General features: G+C 38.0%; 1 protein-coding gene across 3 annotated transcripts in view; it reads right to left on the bottom strand.

Annotated features, from left to right (window-relative positions):
- LOC136882351 (RNA-binding protein squid) overlaps window positions 1–18,328 on the bottom strand; it is a 102,065-nt gene that overhangs the window by 4,337 nt on the left and 79,400 nt on the right. For 2 of the 3 annotated variants that reach the window (XM_067154953.2, XM_067154955.2), the window contains exons 5-9: window positions 17,770–17,901; window positions 10,142–10,256; window positions 9,996–10,058; window positions 8,467–8,562; window positions 5,074–5,155 (exon numbers count right to left, since the gene is read on the bottom strand). In XM_067154953.2, the coding sequence (XP_067011054.1) occupies window positions 5,091–5,155; window positions 8,467–8,562; window positions 9,996–10,058; window positions 10,142–10,256; window positions 17,770–17,901 (471 nt within the window). In that variant the 3' untranslated portion in view covers window positions 5,074–5,090. Of the gene's footprint in view, window positions 1–5,022; window positions 5,156–8,466; window positions 8,563–9,995; window positions 10,059–10,141; window positions 10,257–17,769; window positions 17,902–18,328 lie in introns of all 3 variants that reach the window. The other variant, XR_011018790.1, reaches the window with a different exon arrangement.

The raw sequence follows: 18,328 nt of genomic DNA, 5'->3' as shown, positions 1-18,328 counted from the left end.
AAATTAATAGGTGAAATTTATTTTAAACCAATAATCACAATTAGATTTAAGACACTGTTATGCCGTTCACAGTTCAGTCTGCAAGCCTCCATAATCGTGTATGTGACCTATTACCTTTAAATCATCTAACCACTGTTGTCTTGGCCTCCCTCTACTTCTCTTACTCTCCTAGGTAACCTATCCTCCTCCACTTGCCGCACATGATCCCTCTAGCTTCATCCATAGAGTTCATTCCTAACTTAGCCTTTATCAACTCATTCCAAGTAACCTCCTGCCATTGTACACACCCTCCCTACTTTCATGTCTGTTACTTCTAGCTTATGAATAAAATATCCTGAGTCCACCCAGCTTTCACTCCTGTAAAGCAAAGTTGGTCTGAAAACAGACCCATGTAAAGATAGTTCCATCTACAAGCTTTTATAGAATACTGCGAGCTCACTGCATTAACTTTCCTGCACCTTGATTTAATCTCACTATATTACCAACCTGGGAAAACACACATCCTGCATACTTGAAATAATACACTTGTTCCAGTTTTGAATTGCCAACCTAAACTTGAATTCTCTTCACTTGAAAGTAGGTGCAGTGGGTATAACATGAAAATCAGCGTTTCCAAGTTCCAATATATTAGATTACATGTGATAAGATTGCAGTCTGTCATCAGCATAGGCCAACCTAACTGAAACCCTCCCTGACACTTTATACTTATCAGCAGAGGATCATAAACTATGGGTGGCACTTCCATACCTCGTGGGCATACTAAGGAACGAGAAAAAGAACATAAAAATTATGTGCGGCGATACCGTAAGTATCTTAAGGGACTCACCATTCCACCCACACAAATATTCTTACTTATATGGAAGAATTAAAACAGTAACTGTGTAAATGATTTGCTGTGCTCCATTTGGCCGGCAAAGTTGTGTATCAACTTCGAGAGTATAGTGTCCATGTACAGGCATATCCGGTAAAAGTAAGAGAACCATCAATTTGGAAACTGTCATGGAGTCTTATTGCTGACATTTTTGTTTGTCCCCAGCCCAATGGTTTTGTCAATAGGGTCATGAAAACAATTGCAATATACAAGATGTTCAAACCCATGGCTGAGATCACATCTGCTAATTTAATTATTCTACAGTAGGCACAGCCTTAGTTCATGCATCCCACTGTGGATGTTGTTGTGGACTTTATAAAGCCATTCCTCCACATCCATTAACTCTTCCTAACAAGTGCACTAACAAGGCTAATGCTCATGTTCCAATCAATCAAGAAACTCCAGCAATCCTGAGAAAGTTAAGACTTTCAGGACTCAACATGACAATGTCCTGTCTGAAATCACGACTACAATCATTGTTTCAGACTACTTCCATGCCCAGTTTGGTAAGAAGCAAAAGTTTAGATACACCATACGTGAATGGCGAGTTCACTCCTGAACCAAATGCAATGGGGAACACTTCTTCAACACCTACAAGCAAATAAATGTTAAAAATTATGACTTACAGGTGCTAATATTGATTTGGACCATTAATTAACTAAAGTTAGATTGTGATCCCAAATGCAGAAGATCCATAGATTTTAATTAACAAACTCAATCAAAATGCCATTCATGGTTATCGGAAAGAATTATGCAAGTAGGAAGACATTTCCAAGAAGGTTCAGGATGCTGCTATCTAACGATGAATTTAGCGAGGATAAAAAACAAAATCAATGGTAGACTAAACACTGTGATGAAGTTCTCATAAATCGGCCTCAAGTCTGAAATCGCTGGAATGTGACAGGAAAAATTTAAGAATTCCTCATCCAACGTAACCAGACAGCTGAAATGATCCATGAAGCAATATGAAACAGCTCAGCTTGACACCACTAAAGAAACATTAAGGAGGAACAACACTTGTGATTTTTACAATACTTCCAAATCTGGACTTACAGCGAACAAGCCCCTTCGTTATGCTTCCAGGACGAGAACAGTAATCTTATTCAGAATAACCATGACAACTGTGAACATACAGTAGAAGTCTGCTATAGTGAGTATGGCAGATAGTGAGAACTCTGTTGTAACAACACCTTTTTTCTATCCCTTGAAAATTCCTATATTGAACTCTGTATTATCCATCGGTTACAGCGAGAAGCTTATCACTGATGCATCCATTATTATGAGTGATTTAAGCATGCATTACTTTTTCCGTTATCGATATTTATGCGCTCTAGTGATTATACTGAATGTAATCAATCATCTTCGGTATAGTTTTAGCGCTATGTGTACTAGCGAGCTCTCTCGTCAACACTAATTCTAAGGACATGTCCGAGTCGATTAGTAATACTCGTCCACTGGTATTCTATAAACAATTTGAAAAGGGAAGAGAACATGTTTCCCTAATAAATGAATAAATAACGTGGCCGATAGCAAGAGCTGACTCAGAAATAAAGGCTGAAGTAAACAATTGCTAGATGAATGTCCACCTCAAAATACGATGCCAAGTAGACGATTGATTTCACAGGCTATTCAGTAAAACGTCATTAAAATGTTTCTGCAGGGGACAAGGAAGGAGAACGTGTCAAGCGAGAAAACATACTACTGAATACAGAAATTGGAACTATCCAACAGGGATATATAAATACTACCAGTTCTTGCTGCCATTGATGCTTACACAGCCCGTACTTAGACATGGTACTGTATAGGCTTTTCGGCTTACGCCGTGTCAAGATAATAAGTGGAATTCCTTACGTTTCGCAGAGAACTCTCGGCTGTCCACGAGAAAGGCTACTTAAACAATGACTTTTTGAAATTTAGACATTATAATAGAAGTGGAAATTGTACGTTCATTCGTCACCACATGGCACAGTGCTGACCGAACCATCACCATCGGTCTAAGAGGTTCACATAACCTGTGTACATAACATTTGACATTGACACAAGCCTGGAATGAAACAATGCATTTTAAGTCGTGTATGTACAGGCTAGCTACCGTTTCTAAAGATGTGAGTTTTAAAAGGCACGAAAAAAGACTCTAGAACAAATACAAAAACTTTTCAACTGGGGCTTATTAAATAACACCAGACAACATATATAAAAATATTTGCACCAGGGCCCATAAAAGCATCAGTGCGTTATTTGCAGATCATACTCTTTCCAAAACAAAGGAGTTACCATTATATCATTCAGTAAGCCCTTTTCTGGATAGAATCAGAAACACTAGGAGTTTTTCTGTTCACAAAAAATTAGCAATAATAGATGGACTTGAAAAGGGTCCGTGCATAATATCCGAATGAAAGTGGGCTGTTTACATTTACGCTAATATACATATATGTATAAAAACGTGAAGAGAAGCAAATGAGGAAGTCCACAGAGAAAACCCCGAGATAACTCTTGCATATAAGTGATTTACACAACCATGTTGAACAGACTGGCAGCCAGAGGAATTGAAATTCAAGCTGCTAAGGAAATACTGGTAAAGTTACAAATACATTTTCAGATTCCCAAGATGCCACAACATAAGGAATAACGTTTTTTTTTTTTACCTATTCCCTTTAAAAGTACAGTAATAGAAGTGTTTTATTGCTCTAAATGGAGTTTTAAGGCAGTTTCTATTCATCTTGTGGGTTAGTTAATCTGGACTTCCCACCGGTCAACTTATACCCCGATTAATCCGGATTATGAGTTTCTATTGTACTAAATACATTAAGGACAAGTAGGATCTATACTAGACTTAACTAAAATTGGCGTCTGACAGATAAGATTGGAGGGAGGAGCACTCCACGTGCCATTTCACGATGTTGCCACATTCCAGCATTCCTTTCTACATGCTCTTACCCCTCGCTTCCGGCTCACTTGTTCCCTCCTTCATTCTGACCGCTGTGATCTGTTGTAATCTACCTAGCCAGGTGGTGTCGTCCCATTTGCGATCACTTTTATACAAACAATCAGGTTCTTATCACTGACAGTGACAGGTTTGGCAACTCCCAGCAAGACGAGCTGCCCTGAAGTTTTATCTCCATGGCAACCGCAGTCGCCCCACCCTCGTTTCCATGGCAACCACACAGCCACTCCCTTTATCCCGCCTCGCCAGGCAGTAAACGGACCTCCCTCTAAGAAATGTCAGATGCCAACTCTTATTATTAGCAGTATAGTACACAGGTTGAATCAAAATGAATCATTAAAATAAAATGACCAGAAGGGGAGATACATCATTTAACCATATCCACCGCAATTTCAATTTGTAGTTCTTACGTGTTCCACCGATTTATTGAGACAAAAATTACCACTTATTACTTTTGTCAATGTGTGGTACTTCTTGAATGTCACATGTGTCGTACTTAAACCTCATCTATGTCTAGTACTTTCCCAGGAAAACTCAACGAATTACCACCATTACCTGCATCTTCGTCACTGCCACATTCGTCGACATTACGAACATTGTTATAAGGTCTTGAGATGAATTTTTGCAGTCAGTTTGTGGACTCATCACGCTCACCATTGCTATAAAAGTACCTTTCATTGGCAAAACAAGCTGATGGGTTCAGATTTAAAGTTCTAAGTCTTCTCTGCATGGAAGGAAACCCAAGTATCTCTCAAAGTTCCCATTATAGCATTTGATCATATTTACCCTCTAATTCACAAAACACTCCATAGAATAATAAATTACCATAATTAGACCAGATTTATCCAAAGTCATACTCATTCACAGTCCACAAGAAAGAACCAAACCCAACAACAGTACTACACAAAGCAATGTTTAGATCCGTAATAAACATGCCCACCATGGCATTTGAAACAGGAGCGCTTTCCTAAATAACAAAATGATAAAATATCTTTACTCAAAGGATTTTGCACGAAAATTAAGGACAACACACATGTGCACCTGTCAGTGTGCTGAGAGTAAAAAGGCACATTACATGGGAGCAGAATGCCTTGTCGGCATAGTTGACATAGGAGCAATTTTTTTTTTTTTTTTTTTTCAAAATCAAAAACTATAAATCAAAAATAACCAAAGGATTTTCACTTCATCCAACCAACTCTGTCATTACCTTTAGTTGCATCCATGAACCGTCAAAATGAATGAGGAGAATGTAACTCACCCAGACAAGAGCCTAAACTAATATGGCTGCACCCGCTGAAGTTGGCGCATGCCTCCTCTCTGCTTGCCTCCGCCATAGCCACCTGAAAAATGGGGTCATCAAGACACCTGCAATATACTATCAACTATATGGTGCACTATTTTCTAAAAACTGAAGTTTTAAAGTAAGAATGTACATTAAAACATGTGTACGTAAAGGAACGGGGACCACCAAATGCACCAATACAACATCAGGCAGGATGGTAAGACTAAAATCAAAGAATGAAGACAATGGAACACCAAAGTGGGTAATGGAAAAGATCAAGTTATATATACAAACAAGAAAACACTCACATTAGCATAAATAAAACAACAGGTCAGTTTAAAAAAAGGGAGCAAAAGAAAACAAGGGATGGAAATGCACACGGGAAAAGCCTAGAAAAAAACCATGTTTAAGAACATTATGGGAACACTGATGTATGAGGAATGATAAAATAAGTGAAGTGACCTCATATTTGTAAAACGTGGCTGCACTTGGATAAGAGGAATTACGATGAGGACTCCAACATGCTGTGAAGGTTTTACAGTTTCTCAAACAGTTGTTTTTTATATTTGCCAAAGCTTTACTTTACTTCTATTGTTCAATGGAATAGATTAAAGTCAGATTCAATGGTTTCTTTCTTCATAATAGACTTACAAATTTTTCTAAATACTATGCAAAGTCTCCCGTAATAATTAGCGCATTACTAATATCTTTCAAAACAACTAATGGTCACAAAATGTTCACCTTCAACTAGTATCTGGTATAGTAAAAACACACCCAGAGTTCAACTGGAATGTAAAAGTAATGACATACACAGTGTAATAATAAGTACAGCCAAATTTTAAGGACACACTCCACACATGCAGAAGAAGCCTCCACCAAAAGGCAGCGCTCAAATATCAAGTCGAAACTCACACAAACTGAACTATAGTCGACTGTATTTAATGTAACAAATTTTTTGAAAACTCAAAACCAAGTGTTACCAACAAATGTAGTTTCCATAGACATGTAGATGGAGAAACAGCTGCGAAGTCTATACACATTTTTCCCAACCGAGAGCAAAGGTTGTGTCCGTCCAACACTTTCCTTGGGTCATTCCTTATGTCAGGCACACTGATTTGAACATTAAAATTACATGTGGCGGTATTTATCTCCCGTCAGCTATGACACAACTTGGCAGTGCAGTGTACCTTCTCACAAAAGTCCATCCATACAGAGAGGTACTTCTCTCCTTTATTGATGACCGTTGTGTCCAAAGGCATTTCGAAATAAAGAGGGAGTTTATCTGTATTGCCAATTTCCCAAAGTTTACAATTGTGCTGCAGCCACAAATTGATGAATGTATCAACGGAATTTTAGGATTTTCTATTACATACCTGCCAACTTTCAAAAAGAGAAATCCGGAAGATCCTAAAGCAGATTTTTTTTTTTTTTTAACAAAACGCACATGCATCAGAAAGTCTTGAGACATAATGAAAAAGGATGGCAAGGGAGTAGATCATAAACAATACTATTACAAGTCAAATATATGTTATGATCACCCTTGAAATTAAATATTTACACAAAGTTACATCTTGATGAGTGCTCACCTGTTTCCACTGAACACTGGGAACACTTTCCGTGATTGTATAAAACAAGGAAATTAAGCAGAATATGCCTCCCTAAAAGACTGATGTCGTTTCTTAGTTGAATTCATTAACACCACTAAAAACAATAAATCGTCAATAAATTTGTACCAGGCGAGTTGGCCGTGCGGTTAGAAGCGTGCAGCTGTAAGCTTGCATCCGGGAGATAGTGGGTTCGAACCCTGCTGTCGGCAGCCCTAAAGATAGTTTTCCGTGGTTTCCCATTTTCACACCAGGCAAATGCTGTGGCTGTACCTTAATTAACGCCACGGCCGCTTCCTTCCCATTACCAGGCCTTTACTGTCCCATCGTCGCTGTAAGATCTATCTGTCAGATCAAAAATTAGATGTATGGCTTTTCAGGCGTTTGCTCTATTCATCCCACTCTGAAGATTCTAGTGTCAGACCTAAGACGAAATGCTGCTTAATAGAGCAAACGCCTGAAAAGCCATACATCTAATTTTTGATCTGCTCTATTGGTGGAAAAATATCTAATTCCCTCCATGGGAACTTAGAATTTCCATTCGGAAGATCTATCTGTGTTGGTGGGACGTAAAGCAACTAGCAAAAAAGATGTCACACAATTCCACAAGTTTCAGAACTACCGCCAATGTTACTCACACATGCACATAAACAAAGCCTTTCACAGCTGCTACAAAGCATGACGCAGTTACGAAAGTTGTTATATATAAATTCACAGCCTGCTACTTTTCACGGATTTCATTTCTTCAAAATCACAGCCTGCTATTTGTTTGGGAACATCGCAGTGAATAAAGTAGCAGTTGTGGTCAAACAGGTGAGAAAAGCACGGTGATAATCGATAATGTGATTAACGATACATTTACCGGTCGAATTTCAAACACTGCATCACTTGTTACCAGCTAATATCGAAAGTCTAACAAATCCGATTTGAACACAGAAAGTAAAACCAAGCGCAGATATTCAAAATCCGTACATTTTACAGAAAAACCGGAATACTTGGCAGGTATGCTATTAATATGAATCAGGCAGCCATTGACAGATGCTCTTTCTTCTTACCAAAAGAGAATTTCTTTCAAAGTGTTAAGTTGATCAACGTCGACTTAAGCTTGCAAGTCCTTAATTTACGTCTCCTTCACTCTAGCTGATACTTAACATACTACTGTGGAAAACGCACAACCAAAACTGTCATTCCTCCTCGATATACCTGCACAACTTTTGTTCCATTTCCGGATACTTCCCTACTTGATCGCGAAAAGCTCTGCAACTATTGGCCGTTTCCAATGAAAGAGTTTTTTACTTCAGTAGTCCCGTATGCAGCTATCACTAATATCGTATTTCCTACCTGCAACTCTCTTACCTTGTTTTTTGGCTTCAATTATTTTTTCTTTCACTGTACATGAGCAATAATGACCCAGAGCTAACATACTTCTTTTTGTTACACAAATATTTACTTGTAAACAGCAAACCAATAAAAAGAGCTTGGTTGTGTGATCATACAGCAAGAATGAAGCCAGATGCTACTTGATCGTTGCTGAGAAATCAGTTGTTGCCAACCTTGTCCCGAATAATCCAAACATCCCAATTCTTAATATAACGTTTTTTAGAAAAAGCATGCATGGATTATTTGAGTAAATATGGTACATCAATTACTTATAACATAAAAATATAACACTGAAAATGTACATTTTTTTAAACAGAATGAGAATAATCAGGAATCTAACTTTGACAGAATAATTAGAAATTGATCTTCAGTGAAGTAAACTTACCATACTTTGCTGGAGGAGGAGGTGGTGGTGGAGGAGGGTAGCTACTGTAGTCATATCCCGAATAGTCATAACCATAGTAATCGTACCCACTATATGCTGAAACAAAACAGAGGACAAATACAGTATAAACACACCTGTTCCATAAAACTAGTCTATTGTCTACTTTATGCTGCAGCTATCATTTGGTCTTGATGGGTACCGAGTACCGTATTTAATCAAGTAATTCTCGCCAATGTACAATTTACACACTGTGTGTTTTTAGTTCAAAGTGGAGAAAAAATATTTTCTGCATGTTTGAAACACCAGTTCCTTGAGCATTTACCAAGCAATTGCAATACTTTCGAAATGGAGGTAGCATGTAACAGCCTTCCCTTTTTGAAATCTGGTATATCCAAGTTGAAAAGCTCAAGTAGTTCACTGCACGAGTTGGCGCTAAACTGTAACAGTAATGATCTTTGCAGTCAATTATGAACAAATAAACTTGTGATGCAGTAACTGACAAGAATAGCACAGCAAGCCATAAGTTTTCAGCATCCAAGTGCAATGAGCGGTACTGGCGGAAATAGAAAAATGCACTTCAAGTTACCAATAAATATCAAAGCAATTCGTGCCCCGAGAACGGACAAGTTTCTGCAGGAGAACAACAACTTCTGGAATATGTGAAACTACTATGTAACAATGGTTATGTCGTTTCCAGTGATGGGAAGAGCTGGACTGAATTACAGTTACTTGGGAAATATTTTACTCAATTACAATTAGTTTTCAGAACACAGTCTTAAGGAAATTCAGACTTTTTTTTTTTTTTTTTTGCAAAATATAAAGTTAGCAAGGAAAAGACATTACTTCATTTGACCTTTTACAGCATAGAGACAAAGTCATTTGAAATTACTGTTTTGTATGTCAGAATTACTTTAATAATTTACGCAGCCAGATTTTTGTCCAAGTTTTTAGTTTGAAAAAGTGAGTTAATTCCATAAGTAAATACGGTACACAGTATATAAAGTTCTAAATGAAATATAGAAAACTCTGAAAGAGAACAGGAACATAAAGGAAGGATGGATAAATGCAATGACAGCTGGAGAGGTTAAGTACAAACTCATACACAACCATCCTTACACAAATGTGCTCTCTCCTCATTGTACCAGGCGTTGGGATAGCGTGCCTGCCTCTTACCTGGATGCCCCCGGTTTAATTCCCGGCCAGTATAGTGTTTTTCATTTTGAGCTGAGAATGGGTGGCCATGATCATTAAGGTGAGAAGTCCATATATGGTCCAACATTGTGATTAACCAGTTTGAGTACCACTGGTGGGGGGGGTTTGGCCAGCACAGTAGCAGAACATGCTGTAGCACTAGAATGCACATACAGCACAAAAAAGAAGAAAAAAACTCAAATACTTGGAGAAAAGCATTACCAGTGCATTCCTTCAGGAGCCAAAAAAAAAGTGAGAACATTATTTTCAAAAACATTCAGAAAGCACAAACTATCAAAAAATGGCCCGTGAAAGTCTTCCCTTTCTGCATTACTTACGATCAGCTTCATAGCCGTATGCAGTCTGGTCATATCCAGTGTAGTCGTAAGCCATAGGAGCACCTACACAAAGAGAGAGTGGTTTAGAACATAACAATTTAATAATTCAACTCTGTGTAAGTGAACAAAGAAACACCAGATCTCACCTGCTCCTCTCCCACCTCTCCCTCTGCCGCGAGATCCACCTCGACCACCTCGCACACCCACCATGCCGCCACTCATCATCATCTCAGGCTTTACAATGACTCTCTTCACATCCACCTGAAATACACATAGAGGAACATTAGGGACAGTCTTCACAATGAGTAACATCATTCCTACATATCGTTCCGAGTATTTCTTACTTAACATCAAATGTAGCATGGCATACTTCAAAATTGAAACTTGTCCTAACAGTCTTTACAGTGTCAAAAGGATGGCCCTAAAGACGTACTGCAGCTGTTTAAAATGTGGCTGTATCATGGGAAGTTTAAGATCCTATGTGTAGAACAAGTCACCAACGAGGGGGTACTCTGTTGTGCCAGAATCCATTCGGTTACATCTTCCAAAATGTCAAATACAACCTGATCATGGAGGGCTAGACAGAAGAAAGGGTGAATGTAAGCGAAGAAGATTATCCCGGGCACGGAACGTCTTGACAGCGGTTTTACATCCATGACACTGCAACTCTGATACATGAAATAGAAAATGGTCGTCAATCTTCCACGAGATGACACAAAGGATTGTGAGTACCACTCTCATAATCTTTGCCTGTAAAAGTCATTCTTCCCCCATTTCTTTCTTATCCAGGTTGATTTACACTTTCTCTATTCATATCTGCTCACTTTTTCTTCCTACTCCATAGCCACCACTAATGAAAATGTTGTATTCAGGAATTCAAGAAGGCACTGTAATTATGTGTTAAATGCCAAAAACAAGAAAGGCACTAAGTGAAGTTTATATAAGATTCTGTTGATAATGTGGAACATTACAATACATTCCACTAAAAGGTTACCACAAGCCCACACATGCTTATCCACTACACACTGTGTGCTGGTACAACGGAGTAGAAACAGGAAACTGAAAGAGTGCGACAGGAATGAAAACACATTACTGACACTGGCCCTCGAAAAATTGCAGGATTTTTGATGATTTTTGATTTTTTTCAATGATTGTAAAAAAAAATTTGAAATAATTAAAAAGATCAAATTTTTTCTACACAAAAATTAATTTTAATTATCATAAGAGTATGATTGGACCCAGGACACCGAAGATCAAGGTCAGGAGCCTGGCCTTCACCGATGACATTGCGATCCTAATCACAACTCTAAAGATGCTGCAGTGGCTGATCAATCTCTACACGAGTCAGCGATGAAGACTGGACTACAAAACCAAGTACATTACAAGTAACTATTCTCATCTTAGAACCCGTATTGAAGATCAATTATGATGTCAAAATACAATGGTTTATTACAATCCACCAATTCAATGCATAATTAGCTCAGTTAGGATTACATCCTTACTAAATTGATATACATGGTACATGTTTCGCTCTTTTACAGCCACATGGTTACTCTAGGTTGATTAGGATCTTGACTTTGAACGTTTGAAATAATTTATGCTATTTTACAAACATGCTATTTTACCAAAATATGCCATTACAAAACTATTGTCAGATTCAAGTTCTTATATGCTGCGGAGACCTTACTGATGAACAGGAAAGGCACCTGGAAAAAAATAGAAAGACGTATCCTCCAGAAATTCATGGGCCAAGAGTGCTCCCAGGTGGAATACACCGACTGAAAGCGAACTCTGAACTGTATCAACGGTTAGAAACAGCCTACACTAGCACGCAATGTAGGCGGCTGAAATTGTACGGGTACCTTCTGAGAATGGACAACAGCAGACTTACGAAGATCTTCTCACTCATCAAAAGCTACAAGACTGGAAGCATGTACCTCAACGAAGAAGAATGAACTTAGCTTCTGCTGGGATTTCTGATACTGACGCCTCAAACCGCCCTAAATTTTGTAAATTGGTAAATACCGTATAATCCCGAATACCATCCGCACTTTTTTCTCAAAATATTGGTTCTAAATCTTGGGTGCGGGTCATATTCAAGCCATTCATTCTCGTAAATATTACTACGTTTACACGGAGTATTGAAATAGATTTGAATACAGTTACTCAGTATATCACATGTAAACAGGCATTCAGGTCTTACTGTGTTTTAGTTGCGTTCTAGAAAATAAGATAGATTTTTTTTCAATACGGTTACAGTGGCATGTAAATGCGAAATGTAAGGTAATGAAATACGGTAAATCAAAGAATATGGGTAAATATGAAAGCCGCTGCTGTGGATGCTCGATCATCATTTGTTTCACAAGTGTTGCTGGCATGCTGGGTGCATGAATAGCTGATCTCGTGGGATATCGTACTTTGCGAGAGTCGAGACTCCTGGTTACGGATGGGCGCGCATTCCGAACGATCTAGTGTCCACAAGCTTTAAGAAATGTGGAATTTTAAATTCAGTGGACGGTAGTGAGGACGACTTCAGATGACTGGTTACGCTCACATTCGAGTTCCGTATCTGTGCCGTGAAAGTGCTGTCTCGACAGTAAGCGATGGATTCAAAACGGCGCCTGCGGTTATTTTCTCTGCGTGAGAAACTAACTACCCTAACAACTAAGATGTAAGCGAAGCTGAAATATATGGAAATCGTGCCAATGACAGAAAGTATGATATTGATGGATCCTGTATTCATGATTGACGGAAGAAGGGAAAACTTCTAAAAAGTAACGGCGATCGTAGAGCATTCCACGGGCGGAGTGGAGTGTTTCCAGAAACTGAAGAACAACTCCACGAATTTGTGATAGAAAAACGGAGAAAGGGATTGTGCATTTGGAGACGTACGACTATTTCACAACATCTCCCTGGGGGCGTACGAAGAAAAATTAACATCCTTTCAGCGTCACATTATTCATTTGAGGAAGCAAAGTTCTTTTTTCTGTCGCAAATTGGGAATACTGACCAGACACCTGTCTACTTTGAAATGCCGTTGGAAAATACAGTGAATACAGGTGGTAACGAAAAGCAACGATGCACGGTAATGTTGTGCGTATTAGCGGGATGGAACCAAGCTCCCTCCATACATGGTTCTGAAAAGGAAAACACTTCCAAAAGGAAACTTGCCGTCTGGTGTTATTGTCAGAACACATAAGTCCGGCTGGATGGACAGTGCGTTAATTGAGGACTGGGTGAAGTGCATTTGGCAACGACGCCCGGGAGCTTTGTTACAAACACGAAACATGCTTGTGATAGAGTGTTGCAGAGGACATACAACTGACGTCGTAAAAGATATGAGGAAAGGAAAAACCGATCTTGCAGTAATTCCCGGAGGATTCACTTCTATTGCATAGCTGTTGTACGTGTGCGTGAACCGGCCTTTCAAAACTGCAATGAAACAGTTGTATACCGAATGGATGTCTGATAGTGATAACGCGTTAACACCAACCGGATGAACAAAGAGGCCTGAAGTGGGACTAATATGCAGCTGGATCAAGACCACGTGGGCACACATTCCCAACGATCTAGTGTCCATACGCTTTAAAAAATGTGGAATTTCAAATTCAGTGGACGGTAGTGAGGACGACTATTTGTGGAAAGATGCCAGCGACGAAAGTTCCTATGGTGAAACTTCAGATGACGACAATTGTGAATGATCTGAGTATTGGACCGATTTTATTTACGATTTTTGTGATGATTTATTAACAGTAAGCTGTTTGAATTCATATATGTGGTATATTTTAAGAAAATTAAATAGGTATGTAAGTTATTTGATTTTTTTCTGCGTATTTTGCGTATTTAGCGTGCAGGTCTTATTCGGTGGCGGGTGGTATTCGGGATTATACTGTACGTGGTCTCCTCTACCAAAGTTTTTAAAATCTCGCAAACCTCTTTCACAGGAAAGAAAGGAAAAACTAATAGCAGGGCTCAGGAGGTATTGGGAACAAAAGCAAGCATCCAAAAAGAACTAGTCATAAGCTCGCCCTAGTGGGCTTAAATCACTAATGATGATGATTATGATAATAATAATAATGGCACTTTAATTTATAAAAAACATTTAAGATAAGTTTTACAAACAATGCCAGTCAGGTTAATATTTTGAAACTTGACAAACATTGAGGAACCTACTATAACATGCTAAAATGTAGAGAATATCCTAAGCAATCAATTGACATGGGTATCCTTGTTTATAACCAGTAATTTGCTTTCCCACCGTTCATTGTTTTGACGACGGGCTTACATCCGAGTTGCTGCAGGTTGACGTTGGTACACAGGAAACAACCCCCCCCTTCTTTTTTTGGTCACAGCCTCGTTCTCAATTTCAGAAACAGAGTTTTCCATAACACCATTCAATTTGAATTTATCTAAATTCCAAGCACTTCAATTAAACATGTCTTATGTTCATAAGAATGACGCAAACAAGCCTGCCTCTCATACGCACACTCTCAAATTAATTTAGTTCCTCCTCTCTTCCCCTCCCTTCCCCGTTTCTCTCCGATTTGTGCTACCCATTTTTTTCCTACTCTTCTTTATCTACCTTACTTATACTTCCCATCACATAAGTTATGCAACACGTCCAACACATCGCAGCACAAGGTGTGTCACGTATTACATACTTTTATTACTTTTTCTGTTCGTTTTTTCCACTTTTTTCATTACCCCCTTCACTCATTTGGCTTTTATAACTAACAATATTATTTATTTCACTTATTTCTGAATTGAACTGCAAATATTCTCCACCTACATCACAGAAATATTTTGACTTTCAACCACAATTTTTACCTTCAGTTTTTAAAGGACTTCAATCTCTCTGAATGACATCTATGAACCAACTTTCTACAGTGTTCACTATGTGTTTTCTTAACACCACTACTACCTTTGATGACATACAGCTGTTAGAACTTCATAACGAGTGATACACAACTCTAAAGATCCTTCGGCTTCCATAAGTTAAGCAATACGTCCAACACATTGCAGCACAAGGTGTCAGAACTTCATAACACAAGAATTACAAATCTCAAGATTCTTTGTCATCAAAATTGATCGTCTTGAGTTCTTCCTTCAACGACAGCTAAGTGCATTAATTTACGCATTTTATGCATTATCTGAAACTTTTATCACAATTGTAACTATTTCTTCTTCATCTTTATAGTGTCAAATCCACTACGTTTTTGCAATATTTTTACAATTTCTATGGACTATTTGATACATTGTACAATTCACACTTTTGACTGATGATGACCCTGATAATGGGTCGAAACTAGTACCTAATAAATGTTTCTTCTGTAAAGTAACCCACTTTACTTGAATTTGTATTGAAAAGGTGGAACTATTGCACTTTTAATTTTAAATGTCATTATTATGTACTTACATGAATTGTACTTTTAGTAGTACACTTGGAGAGTCGTTTGCTTTTGGCTACTGTTTATATTATGATCATAGTCGTGAAACTTCCAATTTTACGTGGAATCTTCTGCATCATGATCCAAATTAGATTCAAAGTAATTACTAATACAGTCCAATCTGCTCTAATGGATATCTTTATTTAGCGGACACCTCCTTATACGGGCATTTTTTCACAGAACGGATTTTATTTCACATAAGATACGTGTAAAACAAGCCTCATTGAAGCGGATACCTCAAATTCCGGCCAGCGGACATTGCCATTAGTCTTGTCTACTTGTCTTGAAGCGGACACTTTACACGTTCCTTTACACGGGGCTCTGTCATCCTTTCTCTTAATATCATTCTGCAAACATACGGAAATTCCTTTTGAATGTTTGTACTATTTTGTGTCCCACGGAAAACAAAGAAACGTACATAGGAATGCTGTAGTAGCCTAAGTTAATAGTTCTGTACAGGGCTTTCCAGACCGTTCGTTACAGTTGTCTTGTCTTCTAATTAGTGTACATTCTGAGAATTCCTTGCCCGGGACTGCAAGAGACTGTTTACTCACAAATTAACAGCCTGCATAATTTTATTCACAACTCAGATTGTCGTCGTAAGGTCGAGGTCAGCTAGTTCAGTTATGTGACAAGGAAGAGACTTATGTACTGAAGGATGAAACAGAAATACCGTAGCATTTCAATCGCCCAGTAAACATGAATAACAGGGACACTGTGGTATATGAGTGGTTCAAATGTGTTTGAGCAAAGAAACTGAGTGAGTGGGCCAATGTTACAAGGAGAAGGACGAGAATTTGTAAAAAAACCTGAAAGTTGAGGTTAAATGAATAAGGAATTTGTGTGTCGGCTGGGTAGTTATTCCCTTTTTGAGAATATTGTGGTAAAGAAAAATGTGTTAAATTTCTACACCCAGCTGAACAATTACTTCATAAAGCTGTAATGAATGTAAAGGCTGGAATAAAATCACTTTTAATATCTCCCAGGCAAATATTTAGTTAGAAATTACGAAGGTTGGAACTTAAATAGTGGCAACTATTTATTTACAACAGATACAAAAGAGTTGCATGTTAGCAACCTTTACTGTCCTTCAGTGTAGTCACCAGCGTTGTGTATAACAGAGTGGAGAATTGAAAGAGAAATTCTACACAAATTACTCCTTCCAACTACCATTTGACAAGCCACTTACCATCAAGCACCCTTCTTCTTTCAGACTTCTGGAGGACTACAATTTTATTTCTTCACATAATATTAGAAACCTCACTTAAAATGGACCACAGAAGCGTCTCCATGCTATAAATTTTAAGAATTGGATCTGAACTCCACTCTGATTTATTCCCAACGTTCGAAATATTTAACACTGATAAATTTTCTCTACTACTCTTCTTGTTTCAACTTAGCAATTTACCGTAGACCTCACTTGAAGTGAGCAATGTATTAATGCACCATTTGGAATTGTCAGCTACATTTTATTCATTAATGTGTTAATCAATCTGTTTAGGATCTATTGGTTTTCTATTATGCCCTCAACCTCCACAGGACACCTATTTGCTATATTTAAACAAGGACTTTCAGGAGGGTGTATAAATTTTACAACTATCCATATTTTAATCTTTAAACTATTGTCAACCATTTCGCTCACCATTTGTAACATCATCTTCACATTTATATTTAATTTAATTACAATCAGGTACCTGATTATTTAACTTTCAGTTTGAGATATAGGCTGATGATGCTCTTAATTAAAGAGCGAAACATGTCCCTACAGTTTTAATTCTTTTTTAAATTCTTTTTATGTATTGAAAAGGTGGAACAAATAAACTTTCATATTTATTTGACTTTATTGTACATTTCAATACGGACCAAAATATGAGAATCATAACATGTAGTGATGTTTGTGACAACGAAATAGACCCTCAAGGTCTTAGCTCGAGTGATGCATGTAATAGGGCTGATGACACGGAAAGTGATACAAATGACGACGGTGGGCCAAGTCTTAAGAAACAAGTTCGTACCTCGGTGCAGACAAACTTGAACGACTGGAACTGGACAAAAAGTGACAATATCCCTGTTGTACATACATTTAGTGAATACAGCGGGGTTAGTGATAACTTATTGAAAAAGCTACTGTGAAGACGACTGTCGTAGTGTGGGATTTAAATGGGTTTTCTCAGTGGACTGCTACGGTATTTAAAGAGGATGCAAATGGGTTAATATGGACTTTAAAATTAGTACCTTACATTACTTAAATTACCACTGATTAAACTGGTGACTAAGTATTCTTGTTACCAGGTAATATACAAACTGTTAAATAATATACAACTCACCTGTTTCCCATTAATATTCTGCTTTGGTGTCTTGAGTAGCTCATTAGCAACCTTCTCAGACTCAAAGCTGATGAAACAAAACCCCTTCCTCTGATTCTTCACCTTGTCAAAAGGCATCTCCATGTCCACAATCTGTTGAGAATAAAAGATTTTTACCCTCAAGGATTATTTTTAAATAAATAATTGTTTTTCTTCTGTCTAAGCAAAAACAGTAAAAGTAACTTTCTAAGCTATGCAATGCAATATACATGCAAATCAGAAAGTACATTACTGATTTGTTGGCGGAAGGAAAAGTTTTGCTAATGATACTGTATCAGTCCATGGCTTCCATCATAAGCTATGTGCGACTAAGCGATTCCATGAGGTGAACAATGAGTATGTGCTCTCTATGTGAGGAAGTGTATGATCGCTACCACATATTTAATAGAACAACATCAATCAACGAGTACAGTAAAGACAAGTAACTGTTAATCTTTTTGCACATTTGTGCGCATTTCACTTAGTATTATTATCATTGTACCGGGAGGTACACCTCAACCCCGCGCATTTAAATGAAGCA

This window comes from Anabrus simplex, chromosome 10 (assembly GCF_040414725.1).
Source record: "Anabrus simplex isolate iqAnaSimp1 chromosome 10, ASM4041472v1, whole genome shotgun sequence".
Taxonomy (NCBI): Eukaryota; Metazoa; Arthropoda; class Insecta; order Orthoptera; family Tettigoniidae; genus Anabrus; species Anabrus simplex.
The sequence above is the reverse complement of the archived record's forward strand: the minus strand, read 5'-3'. Positions and strand labels throughout refer to the sequence as shown.